This window comes from Oncorhynchus nerka, linkage group LG8 (genome assembly GCF_034236695.1).
Source record: "Oncorhynchus nerka isolate Pitt River linkage group LG8, Oner_Uvic_2.0, whole genome shotgun sequence".
Taxonomy (NCBI): domain Eukaryota; kingdom Metazoa; phylum Chordata; class Actinopteri; order Salmoniformes; family Salmonidae; genus Oncorhynchus; species Oncorhynchus nerka.
This window is the reverse complement of record NC_088403.1, coordinates 68,726,799-68,739,222: the sequence shown is the minus strand read 5'-3', so window position 1 is coordinate 68,739,222 and position 12,424 is coordinate 68,726,799. Positions and strand designations below refer to the sequence as shown.

Below are 12,424 nucleotides of genomic sequence, written 5' to 3'. Positions count from 1 at the left end.
TACAGGGAGAGAGAGAGAAAAGGAAAGAGAGAGACAGAGAGAGAGAAGGAGAGAAGGAAAGAGAGAAGGAAAGAGAGAGAGAGAGAGAAGGAAAGATAGAGACAGAGAGAGAGAGAAGGAAAGATAGAGACACAGAGAGAGAAGGAGAGAAGGAAAGAGAGAAGGAAAGAGAGAGACAGAGAGAGAGAGAGAAGGAAAGATAGAGACAGAGAGAGAAGGAAAGATAGAGACAGAGAGAGAAGGAAAGATAGAGACAGAGAGAGAGACAGAGAGAGAGAAGGAAAGAGAGAGACAGAGAGACAGAGAGAGAGAGAGAGAAGGAAAGAGAGAGAGAGAGACAGAGAGAGAGAAGGAAAGAGAGAGAGAGAGACAGAGAAAGAAGTACAACGTAAAACACCAAATAACATATGCAGAGCAGAATTAGGCCGATACCCACTAATTATTCAAATCCAGAAAAGACACATTAAATTCTACAACCACCTAAAAGGAAGCGATTCCCAAAACTTCCATAACAAAGCCATCACCTACAGAGAGATGAACCTGGAGAAGAGTCCCCTGAGCAAACTGGTCCTGGGGCTCTGTTCACAAACACACCCTACAGAGCCCCAGGACAACAGCACGATTAGACCCAATCAAATCATGAGAAAACAAAAAGATAATTACTTGACATATTGGAAAGAATTAACCAAAAATCAGAGCAAACTAGAATGCTGTTTGTCCCTAAACAGAGAGTACACAGTGACAGAATACCTGACCACTGTGACTGACCCAAACTTAAGGAAAGCTTTGACTATGTACAGACTCAGTGAGCATAGCCTTGCTATTGAGAAAGGCCGCCGTAGGCAGACATGGCTCTCAAGAGAAGACAGGCCATGTGCACACTGCCCACAAAATGAAACTGAGCTGCACTTCCTAACCTCCTGTCCAATGTATGACCATATTAGAGACACATATTTCCCTCAGATTACACAGATCCACAAAGAATTAGAAAACAAATTATTGGGTGAAAAACCACAGTACATCACAGCAGCAATATTTTTTATTTAACCAGGTGGCCAGTTGAGAACACCTTTATTTAACCAGGTATTTATATATATAACCCTTTATTTAACCAGGTATTTATATATATAACCCTAACCCTTTATTTAACCAGGTATTTATATATATAACCCTTTATTTAACCAGGTATTTATATATATAACTCTAACCCTTTATTTAACCAGGTATTTATATATATAACCCTTTATTTAACCAGGTATTTATATATATAACCCTTTATTTAACCAGGTGTTTATATATATAACCCTTTATTTAACCAGGTATTTATATATAAAACCCTAACCCTTTATTTAACCAGGTATTTATATATATAACCCTAACCCTTTATTTAACCAGGTATTTATATATATAACCCTAACCCTTTATTTAACCAGGTATTTATATATATAACCCTTTATTTAACCAGGTATTTATATATATAACCCTAACCCTTTATTTAACCAGGTATTTATATATATAACCCTTTATTTAACCAGGTATTTATATATATAACCCTAACCCTTTATTTAACCAGGTAGGTCAGTTGAGAACACCTTTATTTAACCAGCTATTTATATATATAACCCTTTATTTAACCAGGTATATATAACCCTAACCCTTTATTTAACCAGGTATTTATATATATAACCCTAACCCTTTATTTAACCAGGTATTTATATATATAACCCTAACCCTTTATTTAACCAGGTATTTATATATATAACCCTAACCCTTTATTTAACCAGGTATTTATATATATAACCCTAACCCTTTATTTAACCAGGTATTTATATATATAACCCTAACCCTTTATTTAACCAGGTATTTATATATATAACCCTTTATTTAACCAGGTATTTATATATATAACCCTTTATTTAACCAGGTATTTATATATATAACCCTTTATTTAACCAGGTATTTATATATATAACCCTTTATTTAACCAGGTGTTTATATATATAACCCTAACCCTTTATTTAACCAGGTATTTATATATATAACCCTAACCCTTTATTTAACCAGGTATTTATATATATAACCCTAACCCTTTATTTAACCAGGTATTTATATATATAACCCTTTATTTAACCAGGTATTTATATATATAACCCTAACCCTTTATTTAACCAGGTAAGTCAGTTGAGAACAAGTTCTCATTTACAACTGCGACCTGGCCAAGATAAAGCAAAGCAGTGAGACACAAACAACAACACAGAGTTACACATGGAATAAACAAACATACAGTCAATAACACAATAGAAAAGTCTATATACAATGAGTGCAAATGAGGTGAGACAATAAATAGGCCATAGTGGCTAAGTAATTACAATTTAACAATTAAACACTGGAATGGTAGATCGGCAGAAGATGAATCTGCAAGTAGAGATACTGGGGTGCAAAGGAGAAGAAAAATAAATAACAATATGGGGATGAGGTAGATGGGTGGGCTGTTTACAGATGGGCTTTTGTGACCTGTTGCCACAAGAAAAGATCAACCAGTGAAGAACAAACACCATTGTAAATACAACCCATATTTATGTTGATTTATTTTCCCTTTGGTACTTCGTTACAACACTGTGTAGAGACATAATATGACATTTGTAATGTCTTTATTCTTTTGGAACTTCTGTGAGATCATTTTTTGTTGTTTATTTCACTTTAATTTATTGTCTTGCTTTGGCAATATAACCATATGTTTCCCATGCCAATAAAGACCTTAAATTCAATTGAGAGAGAGGAGATGGAGAGAAAAAGAGAGCAAGCGGGATGGAGAGAGAGAAGAGAGAGAGAGACTGACACAAACACTCTCTCTATTCTCTCTATTCTCTCTCTCTTACTCTCTCAGACAACACAGTCCTGTACTCGTGTGTCTGTGGTGCTCCATCAGGCCACGTCCCACCCCACTGTGGTGGTCCATCAGGCCACGTCCCACCTCAATGTGGTGCTCCATCAGGCCACGTCCCACCCCACTGTGGTGCTACATCAGGCCACGTCCCACCCCACTGTGGTGCTCCATCAGGCCACGTCCTGTCTCACTGTGGTGGTCCATCAGGCCACGTCCCACCTCAATGTGGTGTTCCATCAGGCCACGTCCTGCCTCACTGTGGTGCTCCATCAGGCCACGTCCCGCCTCACTGTGGTGCTCCATCAGGCCATGTCCCACCTCACTGTGGTGCTCCATCAGGCCACGTCCTGCCTCACTGTGGTGCTCCATCAGGCCATGTCCCACCTCACTGTGGTGCTCCATCAGGCCACGTCCTGCCTCACTGTGGTGGTCCATCAGGCCACGTCCCGCCTCACTGTGGTGCTCCATCAGGCCACGTCCCACCTCACTGTGGTGGTCCATCAGGCCACGTCCCACCTCACTGTGGTGCTCCATCAGGCCACGTCCCACCTCACTGTGGTGGTCCATCAGGCCACGTCCCACCTCACTGTGGTGCTCCATCAGGCCACGTCCCACCCCACTGTGGTGGTCCATCAGGCCACGTCCCACCTCAATGTGGTGCTCCATCAGGCCACGTCCCACCCCACTGTGGTGCTCCATCAGGCCACGTCCCACCCCACTGTGGTGCTCCATCAGGCCACGTCCCACCCCACTGTGGTGCTCCATCAGGCCACGTCCTGCCCCAATGTGGTGCTCCATCAGGCCACGTCCCTCCTCACTGTGGTGCTCCATCAGGCCACGTCCCACCTCACTGTGGTGCTCCATCAGGCCACGTCCCACCTCACTGTGGTGGTCCATCAGGCCACGTCCCACCTCACTGTGGTGCTCCATCAGGCCACGTCCCACCTCACTGTGGTGCTCCATCAGGCCACGTCCCGCCTCACTGTGGTGGTCCATCAGGCCACGTCCTGCCTCACTGTGGTGGTCCATCAGGCCACGTCCTGTCTCACTGTGGTGGTCCATCAGGCCACGTCCCACCTCAATGTGGTGCTCCATCAGGCCACGTCCTGCCTCACTGTGGTGCTCCATCAGGCCATGTCCCACCTCACTGTGGTGCTCCATCAGGCCACGTCCCACCTCAATGTGGTGCTCCATCAGGCCACGTCCTGCCTCAATGTGGTGCTCCATCAGGCCACGTCCTGCCTCAATGTGGTGCTCCCGCGGTTGGAACGTCTGTTGTTGTTGATTCACTATGGATGAGGTCTGTTACATAAAATACTTATTTTCCACCATCATTTGCAAATAAATAAATTAAAAATCCTACGATGTGATTTTCTGTTTTTTTTCTTCTCATTTTGTCTGTCATAGTTGAAGTGTACCTATGATGAAATTACAGGCCTCTCTCATCTTTTTAAGTGGGAGAACTTGCACAATTGGTGGCTGACTAAATACCCTTTTGCCCCACTGTATCTCCCTCACTAGCTTTAAGCACCAGCTGTCAGAGCAGCTCACAGATTACTGCAGCTGTACATAGCCCATCTATAATTTAGCCCAAACAACTACCTCTCCCCCTACTGTATTTATTTATTTTACTCCTTTTCACCCCATTATTTCTATCTCTACTTTGCACATTCTTCCACTGCAAATCTACCATTCCAGTGTTTTACTTGCTATATTGTATTTACTTCGCCATCATGGACTTTTTTTGCCTTTACCTCCCTTATCTCACCTCATTTGCTCACATTGTATATATACTTATTTTTCTACTGTATTATTGGCTGTATGTTTCTTTTACTCCATGTGTACAGTGGGGCAAAAAAAGTATTTAGTCAGCCACCAATTGTGCAAGTTCTCCCACTTAAGAAGATGGGAGAGGCCTGTAATTTTCATGATAGGTACACTTCAACTATGACAGACAAAATGAGGAAAAAAATCCAGAAAATCACATTGTAGGATTTTTAATGAATTTATTTGCAAATTATGGTGGAAAATAAGTATTTGGTCAATAACAAAAGTTTATGTCAATACTTTGTTATATACCCTTTGTTGGCAATGACAGAGGTCAAACATTTTCTGTAAGTCTTCACAAGGTTTTCACACACTGTTGCTGGTATCTTGGCCCATTCCTCCATGCAGATCTCCTCTAGGGAAGTGATGTTTTGGGGCTGTTGCTGGGCAACTCGGACTTTCAACTCCCTCCAAAGATTTTCTATGGGGTTGAGATGTGGAGACTGGCTAGGCCACTCCAGGACCTTGAAATGCTTCTTACGAAGCCACTCCTTCGTTGCCCGGACAGTGTGTTTGGGATCATTGTCATGCTGAAAGACCCAGCCACGTTTCATCTTCAATGCCCTTGCAGGCCTCTCATCTTTTTAAGTGGTGGCTGACTAAATACTTTTTTGCCCCACTGTAACTCTGTGTTGTTGTATGTGTCGAACTGCTTTGCTTTATCTTGGCCAGGTCGCAGTTGTAAATGAGAACTTGTTCTCAACTAGCCTACCTGGTTAAATAAAGGTGAAATAAAAATAAATAAAAAGAGGCAATCCGTAATTTCGATTAAGACGAGCGAGCGGACATAGTCAATATAACTATTTGTTCAGCACTTTTGAAATGTACAGAGACAGAATTCAGAACATGGACCGTTCGTACAGTGTTCTCCCTGTACACCATGTCAGAACCGTAGGATAAATAAAGGGGGCATATAAGCAGGCAATAAAAGCTCTTACAATATTCAATGATGAAATTTCTCTAAAACAGGTTATAGGCTACATGTTCACCACCAAGTCAGATCAGTAGGCGAAACTATGAGGGGAAAATAGACCAAATTATTAGGGTGAGACACATGGGCTACTAACAGCTTACTACACAATATACACTTAGTATTACATTCTCAGCTACAGTATACATATCTCCCTGGCATATTACATCATTTATGCAGCAGCATAAAATACATTTTTGGACCTTGTTGTGCTGTGCTCATGTAACAGTATAGACTTTACGTTCGTCCCCTCGACCCGACCTGGGCGCGAACCAGGGACGCTCTGCACACATCAACAACAGTCACCCACGAAGCATCGTTACCCATCGCTCCACAAAAGCCACGACCCTTACAGAGCAAAGGGGATCCACTTCTTCAAGGTCTCAGAGCAAGTGACGTCACCGATATAAACGCCACTAGGAGGCACCACCGCTAACTAGCTAGCCGTTTCACATTGGCTACTTGAACAGGAAGGAGGTGCGGTGTGCCTTCGTAGGCAAACTGTCATAACAGTCTATCATTCTCTGGATTTATGGTGCTTTCAAGAGAACTGGGAACTCTGGAAAAAAACACAAAGTCAATCATGATGACGTCAGTGTTCTTCAAGTCGTAGATCTAGAAAGAGGCCCAAAGTTCCCAACTTGCAATTCCGAGTATTTTCCAAGTCGGAGCTCGTTTTTTCCCCAGAGTTCCCAGTTGTCTTGAACTCATTGAAGTCAGATTTCCGAGTTAACAGTTGTTTTGACCGTGGCAGAAATCATGCTGGATTGACAGCATGGCCAATGCTGAATGTTTATCATTTTAAGCTTGGAAAAGAGACCCTTAAACCTAGACTTGGGACCACACAGTCATTCCATTGAATAGCAGGCTTGTAGTTGCTTTGCAATTCTTGCAGTTAGTCACTGATTCCTTCCATTGTTGAATTTTGCGATTTCCAACTTGTTGTGTAATGTTTTTGTCCAATGGCCGATGAGCACCGATACGTTTTGTCTATAATTTCTCTTCATTATTTATTTTTATATGACAAGGACTAAAAAAGATTTGCCAGATGATTTTCGACTTGATTCAGGATGATGTCTGCTAGCTAAGATTTTGAAAGTATGATGTTGACATGATCAGTCCAATCAAAACTCCTGTACATATAAGGTGATTTGACGCCATTTTATCTGTGGCCAATGACCTTGAGCCTTCTTGGATGGGCACTTCTAATGTAACTCTATGGCAGCACCCAAGGGGCTTGAATTTCCAAGCTCTACCCTTAGATTTGGCGGTGACGTTGTGTCCCCATGAGTGACTGAACACTGACCCAATCACAGAGCAGCTAGAGAACATTACCAACCCCTACGCTGTGTATTACCCCCTGGCTGCCCCACCACCACAGAAAGCACTGAGCTACAGAACATTACCAACCCCTACGCTGTGTATTACCCCCTGGCTGCCCCACCACCACAGAAAGCACTGAGCTACAGAACATTACCAACCCCTACGCTGTGTATTACCCCTGGCTGCCCCACCACCACAGAAAGCACTGAGCTACAGAACATTACCAACCCCCTACGCTGTGTATTACCCCTGGCTGCCCCACCACCACAGAAAGCACTGAGCTACAGAACATTACCAACCCCTACGCTGTGTATTACCCCTGGCTGCCCCACCACCACAGAAAGCACTGAGCTACAGAACATTACCAACCCCTACGCTGTGTATTACCCCTGGCTGCCCCACCACCACAGAAAGCACTGAGCTACAGAACATTACCAACCCCTACGCTGTGTATTACCCCTGGCTGCCCCACCACCACAGAAAGCACTGAGCTACAGAACATTACCAACCCCTACGCTGTGTATTACCCCTGGCTGCCCCACCACCACAGAAAGCACTGAGCTACAGAACATTACCAACCCCTACGCTGTGTATTACCCCTGGCTGCCCCACCACCACAGAAAGCACTGAGCTACAGAACATTACCAACCCCTACGCTGTGTATTACCCCCTGGCTGCCCCACCACCACAGAAAGCACTGAGCTACAGAACATTACCAACCCCTACGCTGTGTATTACCCCCTGGCTGCCCCACCACCACAGAAAGCACTGAGCTACAGAACATTACCAACCCCTACGCTGTGTATTACCCCTGGCTGCCCCACCACCACAGAAAGCACTGAGCTACAGAACATTACCAACCCCTACGCTGTGTATTACCCCTGGCTGCCCCACCACCACAGAAAGCACTGAGCTACAGAACATTACCAACCCCTACGCTGTGTATTACCCCTGGCTGCCCCACCACCACAGAAAGCACTGAGCTACAGAACATTACCAACCCCTACGCTGTGTATTACCCCCTGGCTGCCCCACCACCACAGAAAGCACTGAGCTACAGAACATTACCAACCCCTACGCTGTGTATTACCCCCTGGCTGCCCCACCACCACAGAAAGCACTGAGCTACAGAACATTACCAACCCCTACGCTGTGTATTACCCCTGGCTGCCCCACCACCACAGAAAGCACTGAGCTACAGAACATTACCAACCCCTACGCTGTGTATTACCCCCTGGCTGCCCCACCACCACAGAAAGCACTGAGCTACAGAACATTACCAACCCCTACGCTGTGTATTACCCCCTGGCTGCCCCACCACCACAGAAAGCACTGAGCTACAGAACATTACCAACCCCTACGCTGTATTACCCCTGGCTGCCCCACCACCACAGAAAGCACTGAGCTACAGAACATTACCAACCCCTACGCTGTGTATTACCCCCTGGCTGCCCCACCACCACAGAAAGCACTGAGCTACAGAACATTACCAACCCCTACGCTGTGTATTACCCCTGGCTGCCCCACCACCACAGAAAGCACTGAGCTACAGAACATTACCAACCCCTACGCTGTGTATTACCCCCTGGCTGCCCCACCACCACAGAAAGCACTGAGCTACAGAACATTACCAACCCCTACGCTGTGTATTACCCCCTGGCTGCCCCACCACCACAGAAAGCACTGAGCTACAGAACATTACCAACCCCTACGCTGTGTATTACCCCCTGGCTGCCCCACCACCACAGAAAGCACTGAGCTACAGAACATTACCAACCCCTACGCTGTGTATTACCCCCTGGCTGCCCCACCACCACAGAAAGCACTGACTGAAACAACCGCATTTTGGAGCTGCTTTAATCAAGAAAGCAAAAAAAGAGAACCTGATTGTATGCAGCTTTATTAATTAATTTATTAACTCAAATAATGTTTTTTTAAATTCTTTTTTTTACATTGTTTGCAACTGATGTGTGACACGTATTAATGCCAAAAAAACATGCAAAACAGGCAAACCCCCAAAAAAAAATGTGAGGCTCTGCCCCACCTTCCCTGAATGACGGGTCGCCACTGGGCACACATACACAATCCATGTATCTAAACATCCTTCTTTAACCCGTCTCCTCCCCTTCATCTACATGTCTCCTCCCCTTCATCTACATGTCTCCTCCCCTTCATCTACATGTCTCCTCCCCTTCATCTACATGTCTCCTCCCCTTCATCTACATGTCTCCTCCCCTTCATCTACATGTCTCCTCCCCTTCATCTACATGTCTCCTCCCCTTCATCTACATGTCTCCTCCCCTTCATCTACACTGATTGAAGTGGATTTAACAAGTGACATCAATAAGGGATCATAGCTTTCACCTGGATTCACCTGGTCAGTCTTTATCATGGCGAGAGCAGGTGTTCTTAATGTTTTGTCCACCCAGTGTATGTTCTACAAAGATACATTTCTGTTGCATCCTTTGGAACAGGCTAGCCATGTAGGCTAGTGATGGTATGTTAGGCCTATGGGTATGGGAGCCAGCCACACATACATAGACAATGTAGCCTAACGATATTGTGTCTTTAACATCTCAATCACAATTCTCTCTCCTTTCCCTTCTTGACAAGTCCACAATGATTTAAGAATTACCTGCCATTGTATTCACTGTAGCTGTTTTGATCAGCTATCACCATCGAAACAAAAATAGTCTACCCGATCGAGGTACCGATAGAAACACAGAACCGTTAACGGAAACCTACCTGGGTGGCTTTGTGGAACTGCTTTTTCAGCCCCGCGACAGACATCGCTCTAGTTCGACCAGGTGTCCACTTGCGTTCACCAAGTAATCCACGATTATCCACCCTCTGGGTTTCAAAACAAGGAATTATAATCCGCTTTTCTTTCTATCTATCGAGTGTTTTGCCGTTGCGTAGATTAGTTTACACTGGTGTCCCCGCGTCATAACAGAATGAATCGCTCTGTCCAAATACAACCAGCGAAATCATTCGGACTGGCATTACACGCTATCTGGTATCCCTGGGACGTCCATTTAAAAAAAACCTTCTTTTTTTTTTTAAGCCTTTATGGTTCAGGTGCAGAAGGACAGATTTGTACCTTGTCAGCTCGGGGATTTGAACTTTCAACTTTCCGGTTACTAGTTCAACGCTCTAACCACTAGGCTACCCTGCCGCCCCATTGAAGCCGACATTTCAAATAGTTAAGGTAAGGGTTAAGTTTAGGTTAGGGTTGTGGATAAGGTTAGGGTTGTGGTTAAGGTTAGGGTATGGGTTGTGGATAAGGTTAGGTTTGTGGATAAGGTTAGGGTACGGGTTATGGTTAAGGTTAGGGTTAAGGTTAGGTTTTAGGCAGTGCCTGATTTGAGGATGAAAGGAGTGCATGAAGTCGGTCAGTTAGACTACATTCACCGAAATTCACAAATGATTATAACCCTAACCCTAACCAAATGACATTATGCTATAAACCCTAGGGTTATAACCCTAACCCTAATCCTAACACCTAGGGTTATAACCCTAACCCCTAGGGTTATAACCCTAACCCTAAACCCTAGGGTTATAACCCTAACCCCTAACCCTAACCAAATGACATTATGCTATAAACCCTAGGGTTATAACCCTAACCCTAAACCCTAGGGTTATAACCCTAACCAAATGACATTATGCTATAAACCCTAGGGTTATAACCCTAACCCTAACCAAATGACATTATGCTATAAACCCTAGGGTTATAACCCTAACCCTAATCCTAACACCTAGGGTTATAACCCTAACCCTAACCCTAACCCTAGGGTTATAACCCTAACCCTAACCCTAACCCTAGGGTTATAACCCTAACCCTAACCCTAACCCTAGGGTTATAACCCTAACCCTAACCCTAACCCTAGGGTTATAACCCTAACCTTATCGAGACCTCTGATTATTCACTGTTAAAGGCTTCATACACCGTTTCCATGACCTCTCTGTGGCTTTTAACCACATGTTCATGACTATTATTATAGCCTACATGAAAAGGCATTATCCAGCCCAGTGGTATAACTGACACTGGAATGCTGCTGTGTCTGATTCCATGTCGAACTACCATCTTCTGCCGTTGTGCCCTTGATCAGGGCACTTAAACCCCCACAAAGTAGAACTGCACGGTTAGTCTCATGGTGTCAACATGTGGTCAACCCTCCACCTGGAGAGCTGCTGGCTGTGCAGGCTTGGTTTATGATACAGCCCTGAAAACACCCAAGTCTGCTTATTAATGTCCTGTTGAGCAGATGATGTTTAGGCTACAATGTTTGAACAAAAGCTTGTACACCCAGTACCTATCCTGGAGGACGATTGGCCACCCAGTAACTATCCTGGAGGATGATTGGCCACCCAGTAACTATCCTGGAGGATGATTGGCCACCCAGTACCTATCCTGGAGGACGATTGGCCACCCAGTAACTATCCTGGAGGATGATTGGCCACCCAGTAACTATCCTGGAGGACGATTGGCCACCCAGTAACTATCCTGGAGGACGATTGGCCACCCAGTAACTATCCGGGAGGACGATTGGCCACCCAGTAACTATCCTGGAGGACGATTGGCCACCCAGTAACTATCCTGGAGGATGATTGGCCACCCAGTAACTATCCTGGAGGACGATTGGCCACCCAGTAACTATCCTGGAGGACGATTGGCCACCCAGTAACTATCCTGGAGGATGATTGGCCACCCAGTAACTATCCTGGAGGATGATTGGCCACCCAGTAACTATACTGGAGGATGATTGGCCACCCAGTAACTATCCTGGAGGATGATTGGCCACCCAGTAACTATCCTGGAGGACGATTGGCCACCCAGTAACTATCCTGGAGGATGATTGGCCACCCAGTAACTATCCTGGAGGACGATTGGCCAACCAGTAACTATCCTGGAGGACGATTGGCCAACCAGTAACTATCCTGGAGGACGATTGGCCACCCAGTAACTATCCTGGAGGATGATTGGCCACCCAGTAACTATCCTGTAGGATGATTGGCCACCCAGTAACTATCCTGTAGGATGATTGGCCACCCAGTAACTATCCTGTAGGATGATTGGCCACCCAGTAACTATCCTGGAGGATGATTGGCCACCCAGTAACTATCCTGTAGGATGATTGGCCACCCAGTAACTATCCTGGAGGATGATTGGCCACCCAGTAACTATCCTGGAGGATGATTGGCCACCCAGTAACTATCCTGGAGGACGATTGGCCACCCAGTAACTATCCTGGAGGATGATTGGCCACCCAGTAACTATCCTGGAGGATGATTGGCCACCCAGTAACTATCCGGGAGGACGATTGGCCACCCAGTAACTATCCTGGAGGACGATTGGCCACCCAGTAACTATCCTGGAGGACGATTGGCCAACCAGTAACTATCCTGGAGGACGATTG

General features: G+C 45.2%; 1 protein-coding gene across 1 annotated transcript in view; it reads right to left on the bottom strand.

The window, feature by feature from the left end:
• The window catches only part of LOC135572792 (endophilin-A1-like), a 34,275-nt gene extending 24,382 nt beyond the window's left edge, over positions 1-9,893 (bottom strand). Inside the window, exon 1 of the mRNA XM_065021212.1 lies at positions 9,753-9,893. Coding sequence (XP_064877284.1) covers positions 9,753-9,797 — 45 coding nt within the window. The 5' untranslated portion in view covers positions 9,798-9,893. The remainder of the gene's footprint in view (positions 1-9,752) is intronic.
• Positions 9,894-12,424: the final 2,531 nt, after the last annotated feature.